The sequence below is a fragment of the Salmo trutta genome, chromosome 19 (assembly GCF_901001165.1).
Source record: "Salmo trutta chromosome 19, fSalTru1.1, whole genome shotgun sequence".
Classification (NCBI taxonomy): domain Eukaryota; kingdom Metazoa; phylum Chordata; class Actinopteri; order Salmoniformes; family Salmonidae; genus Salmo; species Salmo trutta.
In genome coordinates this window covers 45,748,515-45,770,348 of record NC_042975.1, presented here as the reverse complement: position 1 = coordinate 45,770,348, position 21,834 = coordinate 45,748,515, and the positions used below count along the sequence as shown (strand labels likewise).

At 40.4% G+C, this 21,834-nt stretch overlaps 1 protein-coding gene across 5 annotated transcripts in view; it reads right to left on the bottom strand.

Annotated features, from left to right (window-relative positions):
* The window catches only part of LOC115154755 (ryanodine receptor 1), a 72,334-nt gene that overhangs the window by 8,938 nt on the left and 41,562 nt on the right, over nucleotides 1–21,834 (bottom strand). For 2 of the 5 annotated variants that reach the window (XM_029701301.1, XM_029701302.1), the window contains 16 exons: nucleotides 21,231–21,343; nucleotides 12,739–12,835; nucleotides 12,532–12,638; nucleotides 12,367–12,418; nucleotides 12,161–12,235; nucleotides 8,317–8,416; nucleotides 8,059–8,138; nucleotides 7,902–7,978; nucleotides 7,692–7,765; nucleotides 7,135–7,152; nucleotides 5,701–5,781; nucleotides 5,471–5,559; nucleotides 5,184–5,312; nucleotides 4,986–5,090; nucleotides 3,026–3,043; nucleotides 86–167 (listed from right to left, as the gene is read on the bottom strand). In XM_029701301.1, the coding sequence (XP_029557161.1) occupies nucleotides 86–167; nucleotides 3,026–3,043; nucleotides 4,986–5,090; nucleotides 5,184–5,312; nucleotides 5,471–5,559; nucleotides 5,701–5,781; nucleotides 7,135–7,152; nucleotides 7,692–7,765; nucleotides 7,902–7,978; nucleotides 8,059–8,138; nucleotides 8,317–8,416; nucleotides 12,161–12,235; nucleotides 12,367–12,418; nucleotides 12,532–12,638; nucleotides 12,739–12,835; nucleotides 21,231–21,343 (1,297 nt within the window). Of the gene's footprint in view, nucleotides 1–85; nucleotides 168–3,025; nucleotides 3,044–4,086; nucleotides 4,093–4,985; nucleotides 5,091–5,183; nucleotides 5,313–5,470; nucleotides 5,560–5,700; nucleotides 5,782–7,134; nucleotides 7,153–7,691; nucleotides 7,766–7,901; nucleotides 7,979–8,058; nucleotides 8,139–8,316; nucleotides 8,417–12,142; nucleotides 12,236–12,366; nucleotides 12,419–12,531; nucleotides 12,639–12,738; nucleotides 12,836–21,230; nucleotides 21,344–21,834 lie in introns of all 5 variants that reach the window. The other 3 variants (XM_029701303.1, XM_029701304.1, XM_029701300.1) reach the window with 2 other exon arrangements.

Sequence of the window (21,834 nt, the reverse complement as noted above, 5' to 3'; positions counted from 1 at the left end):
TGGAGGCAAATAATAAAGGAGGTCAGATAAATTAAAGAGAAGGCAGAAACAGCAGAAAGATTCTGTCATAAAAATGCATTTTTACCCTCCAATAGAGAGAGCAGCATAACCACCATGTCTTTTTGGAGGTCCAGTAGCTCCTTCAGCAGGCCAATCTGGCTGGAATCCTATGAGACAGCACAAACGCATACAGTGCCTTCAGAAAGTATTCACGCCCCTTGACTTTTTTTGTTGCGTTACATAGTGGGATTAAAATTGATTTAATTGTCTTTTTTGGTCAACGATCTACACAAAATACTCTGTCAAAGTGGAAGAACTTTTTTTTTATTGTAAAAAAAATATATATATAAAAAGTTTAACACTAATACATCTTGATTAGATAAGTATCCAACCCCAAGTCAATAATTGTTAACCTTTGGCAGCGGTTAAAGCTGTGAGTCTTTCTGGGTAAGTCTCTAAGAGCTTTCCACACCTGGATTGTGCAACAATTGCCCAATATTCTTTCAAAAATTATTCAAGCTCTGTCAAATTGGTTGTTGATCATTGCTAGACAACCATTTTCAGGTCTTGCCGTAGTTATTCAAAACAGAATCAAGTCAAAACTGTAACTCGGCTACTCAGGAACATTCACTGTCTTCTTGGTAAGAAACTGCAGTGTAGATTTGGCCTTGTGTTTTAGGTTATTGTCCTGCTGAAAGGTGAATTCATCTTCCAGTATCTGGTGGAAAACAGACTGAACCAGTTTTTTCTCTAAGATTTTGCCTGAGCTTAGCTCCATTCTGTTTATTTTTTATCCTGAAAAACTCACCAGTCCTTAACAATTGTAAGCATACCCATAACATGATGCAGCTACCACTATGCTTGAAAATATGGCGAGTGCACTCAGTAATGTGTTGTATTTGCCCCAAACATAACAATTTGTTTTCGGGATGAAAAGTGAATTGCTTTGCCACATTTTTTGCAGAATTACTTTAGTGCCTTGTTGCAAACACGATTTTGTAATATTTTTGTTCTGTAAAGGCTTCCTTCTTTTCACTCTGTCTGCTTCTTTGCGAGGCATTGGAAAACCTCCCTGGTCTTTGTGGTTGAATCTGTGTTAGAAATTCACTGCTCGACTGAGGGACCTTACAGATAATTGTATGCGTGGGGTACAGAGATGAGGTAGTCATTAAACAAATAATGTTAAACACTTATTGCACACAGAGTAAGTCCATGCAACTTATTATGTGGCTTGTTAAAACCTCTTAGGATTAGCCCCTTTTTGTCAATTTTCACCTAAAATGAAATACCCAAATCTAATTGCCTGTAGCTCAGGCCCTGAAGCAAGGATATGCATATTCTTGGTACCATTTGAAAGGAAACACTTTGAAGTTTGTTGAAATGTGAAAGGAATGTAGAAGAATATAACACAATAGATCTGGTAAAAGATAATACCATGAAAAAAATATATATTTTGTCTTTTTTTGTACCATCATCTTTGAAATGCAAGAGAAAGGCCATAATGTATTAATTTAAGCCCAGGTGCAATTTAGATTTTGGCCACTAGATGGCAGCACTGTATGTGCTGATCCAATGAACCATTGCATTTCTGTTGAACATTTTGTAGCAAGACTGCCCAAATGTGCCAAATTTGTTTATTAATAACTTTCGTGTTCAAAATTGTGCACTCTCCTCAAACAAAATAGCATGGTATTGTTTCACTGTAATAGCTACTGTAAATTGGACAGTGCAGTTAGATTAACAAGAATTTAAGCTTTCTGCCAATATCAGATAGGTCTATGTCCTGGGAAATTCTCGTTACATTCAACCTCAGCAGCATTAGCCTACGTTAGCTCAACCGTCCCGTGGAAGGGACACCGATCCCGAAATTAAGCACAATTTTACTCTTGAACTTATTTAGGCTTGCCGTAACAAAGGGGTTGAATACATATTGACTGAAGACATTTCAGATTTTCATTTTTAATTTGTAAACATAAAAAAAAATATATCTATTTTGACATGATGGGGTATTGTGTGTAGGCCAGTTACAAAACATCTAAATGTAATCAATTTTAAATTCAGGCTTTAACACAACAAAATGTGGAAAAAGTCAAGGGGTGTGAATACTTCCTTAAGACACTGTACAGAACATTTTAGGCCTGTAGACTTATAATGATAATGAAGATAATTCTTATGCCAATGGAATCTAGAAGTATTCATGCAGTATGACAGTAGTGGGATGGCCCAAACCCACATGGTTTGGATTTCAGTCCAAACACCTTTCATTAATGAGTATTCAATGAGTTCACCAGCACAATGAGTCTCCAAATCTAAAATGTCCTTTCCCACCGACAATGTGCTCTACCACTCCTGAGAGTCATGCTATATCTTCTTTGATAAATTCACCCACAGTGGTTGAATAACAACTCCTGTACGTCATCTGGGGTCTGCGCTGTATATACAGGTAACTGCCAAAATAAAGGATACACTTGGCTAAATGAGGGATACAAAGTATATTGAAAGCAGGTGCTTCCACACAGGTGTGGTTCCTGAGTTAAAACAAATAAAACATCCCATCATGCTTAGCGTCCTGTATAAAAATGCCTAGTTGCCCATTATTTTGGCTACCATGGCAAAAGAGATCTCAGTGACTTTGCAAGAGGGATGTCAAAGGAGCATAGGGGGTTTAAAGTGTGTGTGTCTCAGTCATCAGATCTCAACCCAATTGAACACTTATGGGAGATTCAGGAGTGGCGCCTGAGACAGCGTTTTCTACCACCATCAACACCAAATGGTGGAATTTATCATGGATGAATGGTGTCGCGTCGCTCTGATAGAGTTCCTGAAATGTATGCGAAGGCGCATTGAAGCTATTCTGGTGGCCAACGCCCCTTTAAAGACACTTAATGTTGGTGTTTCCATTATTTTTGCAGTTACCTATATGTACTCCAAGAAATACATTATGAACTAGTACGAAACTGCCATTCGAGTAAATGTGTCCATGTTAAGACATAAGGAGCTGAAGGTTAAAGGGATATCACCTTACCCTTAAGATGATCCTTTGCTTGCATTTTATTGAGACACACATTTAAAATATCTCACGATAAACAATGAACAAATCAGGAGAAAAATCAAAATGTACCACACACACATCAAGTTACATTTTACATGTACGGAACTTACAATTCAAGAGAACCTGTATGTTAACTTGTTTTTTTGGCCAACAACATTAGTTGAAAAACTATTGAAAGTGAAAAAGAATATTAATTGAACACAGAAAGACTAGAGAGTAGCATGCAACTCCAACTTTATGCTAGGGCAAAGTAAGAATTAGTCAGAAAGCATCAGGTCAGAAGTGAACAGTATACAGCCAACCATCCGTTACTGTGTATCTAGGTCATCCAAGTCATAAATGAGGTCACACAGAGGGGCAGATTAATACAGTGTATGCTCCATCAGGGATTGTTAAAGGGCTGTCTCTTTCCTCAGTTAGCTTTACATTCACCTGCTTTGAAGCGTTTCATGTTACTATGCCTAATGCAGACCGTTAAAGGGGCAATCAGCAGTCGCTACATCCATTTTATTTAAATGAATAATGTAAATGTAAACAAAAAACATGGTGAAACCCGTCATTTTGATATAATGTATGGTCAATCCTTGCATCCATAGCTCGGTCTATGAATTTGAGAGTGGTTACATTTCTCCAGCCCCTTCCCTCAGCTTTTTACCCGAAACGGGGCAGGGAAAACGCTTTGTTATTGATTCGACTGCTGATTGCCACTTTAAAGAAGTTGAGTAAAGTCTGGAATGAGAATCCAATATACAGCAGGTAGGTTAGTAATGTAATTTTATAAAGCACCTGACGTTAACCAAATAAAGCAATGTGGACCTCTGCCTTTCATTGTTGCAGTAGGTTGTTTTCAGTTGTTTTAATTGTTTTGGATGTTGCATTACAAAAACAATGAGTACTTTCTAGTTCTTATTCCAGCTTTAAAAGGCAGGTGAGTATAAATCAAACCGAAAAAAAAGGAAACCAGGGATGAATCAGGAAAAAAACTGGTAAACACTCAATCACGTCAATGATAGATAAATAAAATGAATACATACTTTACCCTGCATAGACCATGTGAAAGACAGTTTACATAATCATTATCTCATACGATTTGTAAGCAGAGTAAAAACGTAAAGACAGTGCTGCATTTCAAAGTACTTTGCTTTTTCCTGTTAAACTTTTATCAAGGTGTTAATGTACTAACATTACATCACTAATATACGTAATTCTAAGTACTGTACATATACTTTAGCAATCTACTAACTATTTCCTTGTAAGTAACTAACATACCTAGAGTACGATACAAATATGGTGTTCATTTCTTCAATTGCCACTGTTCAATAGCGTGTCATAGTCATATAGGTGGTATGTCTGCAAGCCAGTGCATTTCTGTGAATGTCAGGTAAAAAGAGAGCATGAGGAGATATCTGTGAGGGGGGGGGAGTAAGAGCGGACACTTTGATGTAACAGGGGTTTTAGCATCACAATAATATTTAGTTCACCATTCCAGATTCAGTTTCTGCAAACTACTTCTACCGTAAATATATAGATTTTTAGAAATGACAGACTCAAACAATGCAACAAAATAATTCAAGTTGTTTACTTGAAAAGTGTTTGTTAAATGCAAAGTTGGCAGTCAAGTGTAAGTTCATAACAAATGTTCACCCCTGCAACGGTAGCACAAATCACTTTGATTGCGAAACCACAATCTTGTAGGTGCAGTTGCAAGCTGATCGTGTATTTTGTGCACAGCAAGCAGTGTATACTAGATACATACAGATTTGTACGTTCACATATCAGATACATGTGTGTGATATTTCAACTGTGTCATTTCCTCATGCACAACAAATCAATGTTCGCTTAAGGTAGACCATTTGTGGTTTCTAAATGCTGCTGGCGGTGTTTTGTATGGTGAGAGATGGGTACTGTATGTGTTGAGGTAGACAGCTTGTACCTGTGCCAGCTTCATCATCATGTGGGCAAAGACGTGGAGGAAGCCCACCACTGCATCCCACAGCCTGCTGTGGGTCAGGGACTGCTGGTTGCCTGTACACGGACCCTGAGGGGGGGCACCAGGTACGGTCACACACATACCATACCCAGTAACATCCAGTCATCTACATGCTGTACAGATGAATGGGTTTATACTCACCTGGATGTACTCAGTCAGACTGTTGAAGATCTGTTTGGCCACTGTCATGGCCTTGGAGAAGTTCTTCTTGCCTGGCTCATCAATGATATCTTTCCCAGAGTAATACCAGTAGAAATCACTGATTGACTCCTTGAGAGAGAGAGAAAGAGGAGAGAGAGAGAGAAAGAGAGAGGAGAAGTGAAGAGAGAGAGAGAGAGAGAGAGCGGGAGAATGAAATATGTGCATGGTGAAAGGGATAACAGGACAACTCTTTAACAGGTATGTGTTAATAATCAGAGTCCCAGTACCTGCAGTCGGAGGAGGTAATCCACAGTGCAGATGATGATGTTTATAGTGGTGGTGCTGCCTGTCTGTGTCCGCAAATAGTTCTGGAAATCTGAGACAAAACATACAGTAAGAGTCCACTCAAAGACTGCCAACTGTTGACGAGCATTACAGCGAGTCATGATTCAAGTCATGATTCAACGATAAATCTGTCATTCCTTAAATAGAACACCACTGGCATAATTCCTCTCACCGTTATTGTGGCCCTCACAGAGCAGCTGCAACATGCGGAAGAGATCGCAGGTAAACTCATCATCCGCCATGACTTTCTCACCTGGGAGGGGGAGAGACAAAGGCACAGAGCATCAGACTAGTTCTAGGAATACTGGAAGTCTTTAAGAGGTGGGGGGGGGGGTTCAGTCAGGCTGCCTCTATCTGTATGCGGTGTAGGCTGGAGGCTAACTTGACAATTTGAGCCATTCATCGGAGTGTTAGCCTGTGTGCGCCATGGTCAGCAGCACACAAGCTTGCAGCAATAAGGTGAGCGTGATGGTCATTGCACAGCTCTCCATCACTTCTGGGTAATCGTATTAGTAAGAGCTGCAATGACCTCCTTACAGGCTGTCCATCTTCCTGATCACCTTGGCAACATAGACGAACAACCGTTTTAGTTGGATACCGGGTTGTTCGCTGTAACTACAAAACAGGAAACCTCAAACCCTTGCTGGAATCACGGCCAAGAGGTTGGCGTGTACCGTAAAAGCACATTCACAGCAACAAGCTATGATAAGAAGAACTTCTGCACTTTTAGACACACAGACACCATTAACGTCACATACATAAAACACGTACAGAAACAGTTGTCCATAAACACTGAAAAACACAGTATACTATATACACAGTATACACAGAAAAAAGTACATGGTCACATCAACATGGATAGATACAATGGACATCACAGTATACAGACATACAACGTAATGGAGAAGTTCACTCCCTCAGTTCCTTAGTCAGTACATGCAGAAACACAGTCATGCAGCACAGACCTACTATACTCCTCTAACTCCCCTGAGTGTAGGTTAGGGCCAGAGTTTGGTGTTCTGTCCAAGCGCAAGGTAAATAGGAGGGTTGATGTCATTGCGGGGGGGGGGGGGGGGGGGGGGGGGGTTACAGCGTAAGTCATGCGAGTGTTCACAGAGTTGGGTGGAGCAGACACAAAGGGCTTATCGGGGAATCATGGCCAGGGACCAGGGTTAGCGGGTCAGCACTGAGGATGAATTTGAGAGATCGATGGGATTGAGATATTGCGCTGATTCCGTGCTCAGGAATTCTTAGAAATCACAATAGTAGTGAGCTTCGGAGTTTCAGTAGATCTGCGGTTAGACACTCAAGGGGAAAGAATGCTTTTCAGTCATTGTCTGTTGCTAGTGCAATGAACTCTTTGAGAGTTTAATACGTTTGCCACGTATACATAGACATGTATTCACCTGAAGAAAACAACGGCATTGGCATTACTTGACATGACTGAAAAGTTATTTCATAAACTCTTTGAGTGGGAAATTGAATAGAGGTGGGCGCCACAACACGAGATCATTCAAAAGAGCTGAAGGAGATGAAGAGACAGGGAAGGTGACAGGGAGAGAAAGAGAAAAAGGTAGAAAAACAGAGGGACAGAGGTATCATTTACCCCGTTCTGACTTCATGTCTGAGGACCAGCAAAGGATGGAATGGGAGAGGGGAGGGAGGGACGCAATGATGGCAAGGTAGGGAAAGAGAGGGGTAGTGAGTTGACAGACAACAGTAGAATACTTAGGAGTTGGGAGGGGTGGTTAACAACAGTCTACTGTCAACAATTCTAACTTAGAATTAGTTTACAAGTACATTAGACTTACAAAGTATTCTACAAATAAACACTGAGTGTAAACAACACAGAATATTAGCAGGTCAAAATACAGTACTAGACAGACACTCTGTAAATTCAAATCACCATCTGACAAAATTACACAGTTAGATCAAAACATTGAATCATTCAATCATTATTGGACAGTAGAGTTTATGGATGTTACTACTAGTTAACACTCATAAGATGAGGAATGAAGTGGAGGAACTATCACTCTGACCATAGGCCCTGAAACTGAACAAGTGTGTGTGATTGCCTGGACAGGACATGGATGCAAAGGTGGTGCAAGGTGAAGCAAAGGTGGAGAACCAGTGTCCAGTATGGTCAGCGCTTTAAACACTTACTTGTTCCCTCCTCCGACACCATACCCAGCCCCTCTGCCTTGTTCTGTCTCTCAAAGGCATTCAGGTCCAGGACACTGCCATGAAAAACCAACACTTTTCTAAGCATACATAGTCACCTTTAATCAAACTTCATAAGCTGTTGACTCCGTTTTCTAGTATGTATGTAAGTTCTATTCTATACTTGAGTAATTCAGGGGTGAAGACAAAAACCTGCACGTCTGCATTAGAGCCTGGACACTCAAAAAGAAGCCAACGTCCTTCTTATCCTTCAGGTATTCAAGCATTTTCTGCAAACAGATAGTGAGACCAGTCAATAACGATTATAACCTCAGGTCAGATGGACAGAGCCCACTGGGGTGACACTAACCTGTTGAACCTCAACGTTACCCCCGTTTAGGATGGAGATGCCCAGTTTAAGAGTGGAGGACACCATGCAGCCAGTCTCACCTAGATGGAGCAAAAAGTACTCTTTACCATTCTAGATGACGGGTACAAATAATGTCTTCGTAATGTGTCGACCATGACAGGTATCCTTCAAATACACGCACTGTGACTGAGAGACGTTGACTTGTAGGGTTAGTATGTAGGGAGCATGCATGATGTACTGTACAGGCCGTGGAAGTACCTTTGCAAGCGCTGATCATCTGCAGCACCATCTCAGCCGCCCCACGGTTGTGGAGACGGGACTGCTGGTATAGGAGCCTCTGCTTCTCCATCTCTTTTTCCTGCGATAAGAGACACAAATGCTGTGACTGTGTCCTGGCGGTCACACATCCCCCCCGCAGTCGCTCTGCATTCACACAGCTAGTTCCTAGCTGGCTAGACGTTCTCCCTAACCTCCACTGACTTACAGCCGTAAATGTTTTAATACTGTAGGCCTATAGTTTTACATGCTACACGTCACAGGCGGCAGGTGGCAGCTTCATTGGGGAGGAAGGGCTCAACGTAATGGCTGGAACGGAATAAATGGAACGGTATCAAAAACATAGCTTCCATGTCATTATTATGAGCCGTCCTCCCCTCACCAGCATCCTGTGCTACATACTGTAGCGGTCTACATTTGATATGGTTTCTCATTCTCAGTATCTACTCTCCGTCTCTATTTCTTTCTTGTCATTTTCCTCTCATTGTGTGGAGAAAAAAAAACGAATTCAAATCCGCATGCTTGGTGTGCTTTTTGACTCGTTTTTCCACTTTTCATTACCTTCAGATCAGCTGTCTGTCTCATTCTCTCTCCCCGGTTAATTAGTCATGGAGTCGTTACACTAGTTCTTGACGTTTGCCGACTTGGGCAAACGTTCGACTACAGCAAACAGCCCTGATGGCCTTGCATAATGCAGTGGTAGCAAATGCAAAGGGACCATACAGGATCTATTGAATAACCACAGCGTCTCCCCTTGGTGTCTTAGATCACATGTTGAACTTTACACAGCCCTCAGAGTGGAGCTGTTCTGCTCAGGAATATTATGGCGGTTCTATCTAAAAAAAGCAAACCTCTCTTTGTCACAGAACCACATTTACTGTAATGCAGTTCAGCATATATAAGGTATAAAAACGAACCAGATCTAATATTGTAACCGACATTTTCTTTAAAACATGATTTAATTCAAACAAAATACAAACATGTTTTATCAGTATCACCACCCACAGCCTCCCACCCCCCTAAACCACCCACACCCACCCGCCGCCCGCGTATGCCTGACCATGGTCTACCCAGTAAGTGTGGGGAAGGTGCACTTGACATTACTTAGAGGGTTTCCAATCCATGGAAACAATAGGGATTTTTGGATAAGCCCTGCCTGAGGTGTAGTATACAGTTTGTCTACCAGTGAATGTGTTGTTGCTGTAACTATGTGTACACATACTGTTACTGTATGTGTCTGCCTATGTGTCTAGGAGAGTAGACTGGCTTTCACTGTAGTCTATTGGTCAATACGCTAAGTAAGTATGGAAAGGAACAACATTGATTAGTAACATTCAGTTAATAGAAATGAACGTGTTATGCCAGAGTAAGTGGGAGAGTGGAAAGAGAACATGGAACTGCCACGGACAGAGTCAGTCAAGGGTTCATTAGTTGGTTACGGTCTGAGAAACAGACAGGATCAGTTCTGTTAGAGATTCCCATCTGAGAAACAGACAGGATCTGTTCTGTTAGAGATTCCCATCTGAGAAACAGACAGGATCAGCTCTGTTAGAGATTCCCATCTGAGAAACAGACAGGATCTGTTCTGTTAGAGATTCCCATCTGAGAAACAGACAGGATCAGCTCTGTTAGAGATTCCCATCTGAGAAACAGACAGGATCTGTTCTGTTAGAGATTCCCATCTGAGAAACAGACAGGATCAGTTCTGTTAGAGATTCCCATCTGAGAAACAGACAGGATCTGTTCTGTTAGAAATTCCCATCTGAGAAACAGACAGGATCAGCTCTGTTAGAGATTCCCATCTGAGAAACAGACAGGATCTGTTCTGTTAGAGATTCCCAACTGAATCTACATGAAAGTCCATACAGTACACAAGGGGAATGAGCTAACAGTGATAGGCTAGACTTGGGACAATGTGTAGTAGTATACATGTAGCTAACAACATGGCTAATGACCTCCTCCACTCTAAAAGGTAACTATTTACAGAATTCCTATTCATCCAAACATAACACTTACTGTATATAAATATTAAAATATACCGATATACACTACCGATATACACAATTTATTAGGTACACCCATCTACTACCGGGTCGGACCCCCCTTTGCCTCCAGAACCACCTGAATTCTTCGGGGAATTGACACTTTTCTCAATTGGTATCAAGTGACCTAACGTGCGCCAGGGAAACATTCCCCACACAACTACACCACCAGCCTGTACCGCTGACACCAGGCAGGATGGGGCCATATAATATACGATATAAAGGTAATGCCGCATACGCCAAACCCTGACTCTGCTTGGTCCGTCGAATCCCAGTTCCTGTTGCGTCATGCTGATGGCAATCTTTTTCCACTCCTCAATTGTCCTGTGTTGCTGATCGCGTGCCCACTGGAGCCTCTTCTTGTTTTTAGCTGATAGGAGTGGAACCAGGTGTGGTCGTCTGTTGCAATAGCCCATCCGTGACAAGGACCGACGAGTTGTGCGTTCCAAGATGCCGTTCTACAAACCACTTGTTGCACTGCGCCTATATTTGCCTGTTTGTGGCCTGCATGTAAGCTTGCACAATTCTTGCCATTCTCCTTCGACCTCTCATCAACAAGCTATTTTCGCCACAGGACTGGATGTTTTTTGTTTGTCGTTTCAATCTCTGGAAAACTCTAGAAAATGCTGTGCGTGAAAAGCCCAAGAGTCCGGTCGTTTCGGAGATACTGGAACCGGTGCGCCTGGCACCGGCGATCATACCACGTTCAAAGTCACTTAGGTCACTCGTTTTGCCCATTCTAACGTTCAATCGAACAGTAACTGAATGCCTTGATGCCTGTCTGCCTGCTTTATATAGCAAGCCACGTTACTCACTGTCTGTAGGAGCAAATCATTTTCGTGAAACGGGGTGGTGTACCTAACAAACTGGCCACTGAGTGTATATACGAATTATGGAAAATGTCATTTGTATTTCTGGCGAAAAAAAATGGAGGATCCATTATATCTTGACAACATTAATTTGACCCATGTAAACACATTCTGCCTGCCAAAATGAAGGAATACACATCAGTGGAACTTTGTGCTTAGCAGGTAGGTCGATGCTTTAGGAGGGTCCACATGATTTTGTATGGTCTACAGCAGGGTTGCTGAACTGACTGCCGAATTTGGCCCCCAGGTGTTTTCTGAGCAAACATTTTTAATATATATACATATAGTATTTATATTTTGTTGTTGTTGGACATAAAAAAACTTTAAAAACACCAGGAAATCAGCTCCAAGTGATTTTAATTTTGGAAATCTGTTCCCAAGTATTCCCACGCATAATAGAGAGACGTGATCATATACAAATGTAAGCAAAGTTTGAAATGATTGTTTTAGTCCAATATTATATCAATCAATTTGCAGTCTAAAAATTATTAGTAATTATGTTCCACCCCCCCCAACCATGCACTCAATATTTTTTTTTTTCCTGCGGCAGAATCTAGTTGATGATCCCTGGTCTACAGAATGTGTTTTTTTTCCGGATCACTTTGTCATGCAACATCTCCAGAATGTTAACCACGATGTTAACCACAATGGCAAGGTACAATCCAGAAACATTTGGGTTGACGCAAAACACACATAAGGAGAAAGAGGGACCGAACAGATAAAACATTTTGATGAAGCAACACACATACAGTAGAAAGAGAGACGAAAACAGACAGGAGAGACAGAAGAAAGACATGTGGATGCGGGCTGATGTGCAGTGAATGATGTGGTCACTCGATGCGTTGAGAGCTACCGCTCCAGTGTCTCCCCGGTCCCCTGTCCCTGGTCGCCCCATACCAGTTCTGTCTGTCGCACCTCAAAGGACATCTCATCCTCAGCCCCTTCCTCCACCTCCTCTCCCCCTTCGTCCTCCTCACCAATGTGGCAGCTCTACAACACAAAGAAAATGAAAAAAAACATGACATACTGTAAACAAAACAACAACACATTAACATACAAATAACCATAACACGCTAAAACGTTACCTCCTAAAATGTAATTCAAACAGAAAGATTACTCACCTTTGCCATAATATCAGCGTATGCCATATATAGGTAATCTGTATCAAGTTTACTGTAACAAAGAGAAGGAACAGAGGCTTAGGCAACATATCAAAGGTGGAGATGTGTTGAATTCAATCCAAAAGCTGCTCAACTAAAATACTTGAGGGAGAAAAGGAGTCCCACCTCTTTTCTGTGAGAGCAGTACGGCTGAAATGCAAAATGAGCTGGTGAAGGGGGTCTGGCTTGGTCTCCGTCTCTTCCTCCTCCTCTCCTTCCTGCTCCATGGCTTTCTGTGTTAGAGAAAGAAATGGGGGAGTAAAACTGTAGGAGGAAACTCGCAGATCCTGACGTCCTCAAAAGGTGAATCAAGCATGCGGCGGCAGAGCTTACAGACAAGTCGTCTATCATTCTGTCCTCAAAGGAGTAGCCCTCAGTATGGATCCAGTTGCGTTTGTACCCTTCCAAGAACATATTGGAAGCTCTATGCCTGTGAGTCAGACAGAAAAACGATGTTAGTATCTGTATTTTACTTGTGGCTGTGTGTTACTAACTATACAGTGGCACCAAAAGTTTAAAAAGTGTTGATAGGGGACAGAATGCGGTCGGTCCATCACATAATTGGCATATATATTACTCCTACAGAATTTCCACGTGGGCGAGGATATTGGAAATTTTACCAAAGCCAATTGAATGATAACTTGTTTTTAACTAGGAAAGAAGAACTTCTAACCAACTTTTTCCAACATAACATAGGTACAGCAGATCCGCTTATTGTATGGGACACTTTTAAATGTACATTTGGAGGCCATGCAATTCAGTACCCATCTCTAAAACAAAAGCAATTTGGGTCGAAAGAGTCCATAGGAAAATGGAGGAACTAACAGTACAGTAACAGTACAAACAGCAATAAAAAACTGTACAATAGAGGCTCAGAATAAGTTAGAGGGAAAACAAAAAGAAATGGAGGAACTTATTCAAGAAAGATCAAGTGAATATACACTACCGTTCAAAAGTTTGGGGTCACTTAGAAATGTTCTTGTTTTTGAAAGAAAAGCAAATCTTTTGTCCATTAAAATAACATCAAATCGATCAGAAATACAGTGTAGACATGGTAAATTACTATTGTAGCTGGAAACTGCTGATTTTTAATGTACACCTATCTACATAGGCGTACAGAGGCCCATTATCAGCAACCATCACTCCTGTGTTCCAATGGCACGTTGTGTTAGTTAATCCAAGTTTATCATTTTAAAAGGCTAATTGATCATTAGAAAACCTTTTTACAATTATGTTAGCACAGCTGAAAACTGTTGTGCTAATTAAAGAAGCAATAAAACTGGCCTTCTTTAGACTAGTTGAGTTTCTGGAGCATCAGCATTTGTGGGTTAGATTACAGGCTCAAAATGGCCAGAAGCAAAGTACTTTTTTCTGAAACTCGTCAGTCTGTTCTTGTTCTGCGAAATGAAGGCTATTCCATGCAAGAAATTGCCAAGAAATGAAGGTATACCAAACCTTTTTTGATATACTCAGATGATTGATATACTCAGAGGACCGTTATGTTTTAACCACTCCTAAATAAATGGTAGATTATCGGACGCTCAACAAGAAGGTCTGCTTTCATTATTACTGAAACAGGATCCAAGTGGTAAATATAAAGATCTAGTCCATTTAAAAAAATGATAGTAAAATGCTTGGCGCATAGAATTAAAAAAGTATTGTCGGATATTATTAATACTAATCAGACAGGTTTTTTACATGGACGATACATTGGAGATAATATAACACAAGCACTGGAAACAATAGAACACTATGAAACATCTGGGAAACAATGCCTGGTATTCATAGCTGACTTTGAAAAGGCTTTTGATAAAGTCCGACTGGAGTTTATATATAAATGCCTGGAATATTTCAATTTTATAAAATGGGTTAAAGTTATGTATAGTAACCCTAGGTGTAAAATAGTAAATAATGGCTACTTCTAAGAAAGTTTTAAACTGTCAAGAGGAGTAAAACAAGGTTGTCCACTATCGGCATATCTATTTATTATTGCCAACGAAATGTTAGCTGTTAAAATCAGATCCAACAATAATATTAAGGGGTTAGAAATCCAGGGCTTAAAAACAAAGGTGTCGTTGTATGCTGATGATTCATATTTTCTTTAAATCCACAATTTGGATCCCTCCACAGCCTCATAGAGGATCTAGATACTTTTTCTAACCTCTCTGGATTAAGTGTACTATATTACGTATTGCGTATTGGATCACAAAAAAATACAACTTTTACATTACCGTGTAGTTTACCAATAAAATGGTCTGTCGGGGATGTGGATATTCTCGGTATACATATCCCGAAAGAAAGAAATGATCTTACGCCAATAAATGTTAATCAAAAGTTAGCAAAAATAGATAAGATCTTGCTACCATGGAAAGGAAAATACCTGTCTATTTGTGGGAAAATCTCCCTGATTAACTCCTTAGTCATTTCCCAGTTTACCCATTTGCTTATGGTCTTGCCTACACCTAGTGACCCATTTTTTGAAATTATATGAGCAAAAAATATTCCATTTTATTTGGAATGGCAAGCAAGACAAAATTAAAAAGGCCTATTTATATAATGAATATGAATTCGGAGGGCAGAAATGATTAAATATTAAAGCATTAGACCGCTCACTAAAGGCGTCAGTCATACAAAAGTTATAATTCAATAAAAACTGGTTCTCTGGCAAATTAGTAAGAATGTCTCCCCCATGTTCAAGAATGGCCTTTTCCCTTTATTCAGATTACAACCTCTCACTTTCATTTATTTGAGAACGATAAAAAATATTGTTATTTTTAAAACAAGCCATAGAAAGTTGGTTGCAATTTCAGTTTAATCAACCAGAAAAGACAGAACAAATAATAGAACAAATATTGTGGATACTCAAATATAAAAGAAACATAATTGTTTTATAAAAAAATGTAAAATGTATAATCTTTGTAAATTATATCATAAATAGGACTGGTGGAGTTATGTCACACATGCAGCTAACAAAAATATATGGAAATGTTTGCTTTACCCAAAATTACAATCAACTAATTGCAGCATTACCGCAAAAATGGAAGAGGAAAGTGGAAAAAGTAAGGAACTTGTCTGTCGGCCCGGCATTAAAGACCAAAATTTGTTAAAGAAAATGGTGATAAATTAAAATATGTACCAGTTTCATTTAAGGACCAAAAAATGAAACAGCTGTACCATATAGATTGCAAAATAGTTGGGAAGAGATTTTCGATGTATCGATTCCATGGAACGTGGTTTATGAAATGATACGAAAAACGACACCGGATTCAAAACTTTTTCAATTGAAATTATTATACAACATTCTTGCAACCAATAGAATGTTTATATTTATATTTATATTTATATTTATATATATATATATATATATATATATATATATATATATATATATATATTGGTACTGTCCATATGTAGCTAGTTTTTGGTCGCAGGTTCAGGAATGGCTGAAGAATTGCAACATTTACCTGGAGCTAACTCTGCAGATAGCAAAACTGGGTGATATGAAAAGTCATAGTCAATCAATCAATAATATAATAATACTTTCAGCAAAAATGTTTATCTTTAATTTACAATCTGTAGAAACTATGAAAATAGAAAGGTTCAGAACTTTTCTGAAGCATCACAGCGCAGTTGAAAAATATAAGAAAAATATAAATACAATATGGATGGTATTAAGAGATAGATGGGAGGAGTTGAATGGAGCTGAAAGGTGGGACAAAAACAAACTAAATATAACTATTGTAAAATAGATTGTGTCTGTGAATGTATTTATGTATAAGATAGAAGTAGAAGCCTAAGTGTTGTTGTTCATTAGTTTACTCCAATTAGGGGAGGGGGGTGGTAGGGTTAGTGGAAAATATATTTTAAAAAGATGTCTGTACATACATACATACATACATACATACATACATACATACATACATACATACATACATACATACATACATACATACAGTGCCTTGCGAAAGTATTCGGCCCCCTTGAACTTTTCGATCAAACATAAAGATATAAAACTGTAATTTTTTGGTGAAGAATCAACAACAAGTGGGACACAATTATGAAGTGGAACGAAATTTATTGGATATTTCAAACTTTTTTAACAAATAAAAAACTGAAAAATTGGCCGTGCAAAATTATTCAGCCCCTTTACTTTCAGTGCAGCAAACTCTCTCCAGAAGTTCAGTGAGGATCTCTGAATGATCCAATGTTGACCTAAATGACTAATGATGATAAATAGAATCCACCTGTGTGTAATCAAGTCTCCGTATAAATGCACCTGCTCTGTGATAGTCTCAGAGGTCCGTTTAAAGCGCAGAGAGCATCATGAAGAACAAGGAACACACCAGGCAGGTCCGAGATACTGTTGTGAAGAAGTTTAAAGCCGGATTTGGATACAAAAAGATTTCCCAAGCTTTAAACATCCCAAGGAGCACTGTGCAAGCGATAATATTGAAATGGAAGGAGTATCAGACCACTGCAAATCTACGAAGACCCGGCCGTCCCTCTAAACTTTCAGCTCATACAAGGAGAAGACTGATCAGAGATACAGCCAAGAGGCCCATGATCACTCTGGATGAACTGCAGAGATCTACAGCTGAGGTGGGAGACTCTGTCCATAGGACAACAATCAGTCGTATACTGCACAAATCTGGCCTTTATGGAAGAGTGGCAAGAAGAAAGCCATTTCTTAAAGATATCCATAAAAAGTGTTGTTTAAAGTTTGCCACTAGCCACCTGGGAGACACACCAAACATGTGGAAGAATGTGGAAGAAGGTGCTCTGGTCAGATGAAACCCTAACTTTTTGGCAACAATGCAAAACGTTATGTTTGGCGTAAAAGCAACACAGCTCATCACCCTGAACACACCATCCCCACTGTCAAACATGGTGGTGGCAGCATCATGGTTTGGGCCTGCTTTTCTTCAGCAGGGGCAGGGAAGATGGTTAAAATTGATGGGAAGATGGATGGAGCCAAATACAGGACCATTCTGGAAGAAAACCTGATGGAGTCTGCAAAAGACCTGAGACTGGGACGGAGATTTGTCTTCCAACAAGATACAAAACATAAAGCAAAATCTACAATGGAATGGTTCACAAATAAACATATCCAGGTGTTAGAATGGCCAAGTCAAAGCCCAGACCTGAATCCAATCGAGAATCTGTGGAAAGAACTGAAAACTGCTGTTCACAAACGCTCTCCATCCAACCTCACTGAGCTCGAGCTGTTTTGCAAGGAGGAATGGGCAAAAATTTCAGTCTCTCGATGTGCAGAACTGATAGAGACATACCCCAAGCGACTTACAGCTGTAATCGCAGCAAAAGGTGGCGCTACAAAGTATTAACTTAAGGGGGCTGAATAATTTTGCACGCCCAATTTTTCAGTTTTTTATTTGTTAAAAAAGTTTGAAATAGCCAATAAATTTCGTTCCACTTCATGATTGTGTCCCACTTGTTGTTGATTCTTCACAAAAAATTACAGTTTTATATCTTTATGTTTGAAGCCTGAAATGTGGCAAAAGGTCGAAAAGTTCAAGGGGGCCGAATACTTTCGCAAGGCACTGTACATACATACATACAAAAATATTTTGAACATAAATAAGCCGCACATGTCTATAAGCCGCAGGTGCCTACCGGTACATTGAAACGAATGAACTTTACACAGGCTTTAACGAAACATGGCTTGTAACAAAAATAAATAGGCTTTAACGAAACACGGCTTGTAACAAAAATAAATAGGCTTTAACGAAACACGGCTTGTAACAAAACATTTAAAATTAGCAGTAAGCTTTAGTTGTCTTATTGCACTGAGTCAATTCCTCACGCTGCTGTTTCCAACGTCTTATCATCGACTCATTAAGACCAAGCTCCCGTGCAGCAGCTCTATTTCCTTTTCCAACAGCCAGATCAATCGCCTTCAACTTGAAAGCTGCATCATATGCATTTCTCCGTGTCTTTGCCATGATGAGGGTGACAAAATGACTACCGTAATCAGAATGATGGGAAGTTTGAGAGCGCTCGATTTAATCTAAACAGTAAACAAAAAAGTTGTTTGACCGTAACCCGTTCGGCAATTTCATTGGTCTAATGAAAGCTTCATGCCACCAAAAAACTGAGCACGTCACAGAATGTGTTTTTTTGGAGAAAAAAATTGAAAGCGAGAAAAATACATATATTAGCCGCATCATTGTTTAAGCCGCAAGGTTCAAAGCCTGGGAAAAACGTTGCGGCTTATAGTCCGGAATTTACGGTACTTGGAATTGTGATACAGTGAATTATAAGTGAAATAATCTGTCTGTAAACAATTGTTGGAAAAATTACTTGTGTCATGCACAAAGTAGATGTCCTAACCGACTTGCCAAAACTATAGTTTGTTAACAAGAAATTTGTGGAGTGGTTGAAAAACAAGTTTTAATGAGTGTTTGTAAACTTAATAAGTGTTTGTAAACTTCCGACTTCAACTGTATATATACACACAGTTGAAGTCGGAAGTTTACATACATTTAGGTTGGAGTCATTAAAACTACCAAGTTCTCATTTACAACTGCGACCTGGCCAAGATAAAGCAAAGCAGTGCGACACAAACAACAACACAGAGTTACACATGGAATAATCAAACGTAGAGTCAATAACACAATAGAAAAAAAGTATATATACAGTGTGTGCAAATGACGTAAGATAAGGGAGGTAAGGCAATAAATAGGCCATAGTGGCAAAATAATAATTACAATTTAGTAAGTAAACACTGGAGTGATAGATGTGCAGAAGATGAATGTGCAAGTAGAGATACTGGGGTGCAAAGGAGTAACAACAAAAAAATAACAGTATGGGGATGAGGTAGTTGGATGGGCTATTTACAGGTGCAGTTATCTGTGAGCTGCTCTGACAGCTGGTGCTTAAAGTTAATGAGGGAGATATGAGTCTCCAGCTTCAACTGTAAATATACACACACACACACACACACACACACAGTATATATTTTCTACATTGTAGAACAATAGTGAAGACATCAAAACTATCAAATAACACATAGAATCATGTAGTAACCAAAAAAAGTGTTAAACAAATCTAAATATATACTGCTCAAAAAATAAAGGGAACACTAAAACAACACATCCTAGATCTGAATGAAAGAAATAATCTTATTAAATACTTTTTCTTTACATAGCTGAATGTGCTTACAACAAAATCACACAAAAATAATCAATGGAAATCCAATTTATCAACCCATGGAGGTCTGGATTTGGAGTCACACTCAAAATTAAAGTGGAAAACCACACTACAGGCTGATCCAACTTTGATGTAATGTCCTTAAAACAAGTCAAAATGAGGCTCAGTAGTGTGTGTGGCCTCCACGTGCCTGTATGACCTCCCTACAACGCCTGGGCATGCTCCTGATGAGGTGGTGGATGGTCTCCTGAGGGATCTCCTTCCAGATCTGGACTAAAGCATCCGCCAACTCCTGGACAGTCTGTGGTGCAACTTGGCGTTGGTGGATGGAGCGAGACATGATGTCCCAGATGTGCTCAATTGGATTCAGGTCTGGGGAACGGGCGGGACAGTCCATAGCATCAATGCCTTCTTCTTGCAGAAACTGCTCACACTCCAGCCACATGAGGTCTAGCATTGTCTTGCATTAGGAGGAACCCAGGGCCAACCGCATCAGCATATGGTCTAACAAGGGGTCTGAGGATCTCATCTCGGTACCTAATGGCAGTCAGGCTACCTCTGGCGAGCACATGGAGGGCTGTGCGGCCCCCCAAAGAAATGCCACCCCACACCATGACTGACCCACCGCCAAACCGGTCATGCTGAAGGATGTTTCAGGCAGCAGAACGTTCTCCACGGCGTCTCCAGACTCTGTCATGTCTGTCACATGTGCTCAGTGTGAACCTGCTTTCATCTGTGAAGAGCACAGGGCGCCAGTTCCGAATTTGCCAATCTTGGTGTTCTCTGGCAAATGCCAAACGTCCTGCATGGTGTTAGGCTGTAAGCACAACCCCCACCTGTGGACGTCGGGCCCTCATACCACCCTCATGGAGTCTGTTTCTGACCGTTTGAGCAGACACATGCACATTTGTGGCCTGCTGGAGGTCATTTTGCAGGGCTCCGGCAGTGCTCCTCCTGCTCCTCCTTGCACAAAGGCGGAGGTAGCGGTCCTGCTGCTGGGTTGTTGCCCTCCTATGGCCTCCTCCACGTCTCCTGATGTACTGGCCTGTCTCCTGGTTGCGCCTCCATGCTCTGGACACTACGCTGACAGACACAGCAAACCTTCTTGCCACAGCTCGCATTGATGTGCCATCCTGGATGAGCTGCACTACCTGAGCCACTTGTGTGGGTTGTAGACTCCGTCTCATGCTACCACTAGAGTGAAAGCACCGCCAGCATTCAAAAGTGACCAAAACATCAGCCAGGAAGCATAGGAACTGAGAAGTGGTCTGTGGTCACCACCTGCAGAACCACTCCTTTATTGGGGGTGTCTTGCTAATTGCCTATAATTTCCACCTGTTGTCTATTCCATTTGCACAACAGCATGTGACATTTACTGTCAATCAGTGTTGCTTCTTAAGTGGACAGTTTGATTTCACAGAAGTGTGATTGACTTGGAGTTACATTGTGTTGTTTAAGTGTTCCCTTTATTTTTTTGAGCAGTGTATTTTAGATTTTAGATTCTTCAAACCCTTTGCCTTGATGACAGCTTTGCACACTCGTGGCATTCTCTCAACATATATGCTCTTAATGTTCATCTATGTTCTTAATATGTTCTTAATGTTTTGGACACGCTGTGTATATGTGTTTGAATACAAGACTGTGGTAGTCTCTCTGACCTGGGTAGGTTGTAGAGTGGCGTCATCCTAAAGCAGGCTACCACAGCCTTGCGTCTCTGCTTGGACAGCAGCTTGTGCCACACCATCTTTTTGGATTTGAAGGGGTGCTCCGTCTAAGTGAGAGAAGAAAGAACAGAGAAACGGCACCACTGACATCATGCCATGTGTGTCAAGTAGGATTATAGGGACGCTGTAGGATTATACTGATGCTGTAGGATTATATTGATGCTGTAGGATTATAGGGACGCTGTAAGATTATACTGATGCTGTAGGATTATATTGATGCTGTAGGATTATAGGGACGCTGTAGGATTATAGGGACGCTGTAGGATTATAGGGACGCTGTAGGATTATATTGATACTGTAGGATTATAGGGACACTGTAGGATTATATTGATGCTGTAGGATTATATTGATGCTTTAGGATTATATTGATACTGTAGGATTATATTGATGCTGTAGGATTATATTGATGCTGTAGGATTATATTGATACTGTAGGATTATATTGATACTGTAGGATTATATTGATGCTGTAGGATTGTAGGGACGCTGTAGGATTATATTGATGCTGTAGGATTATAGGGACGCTGTAGGATTATATT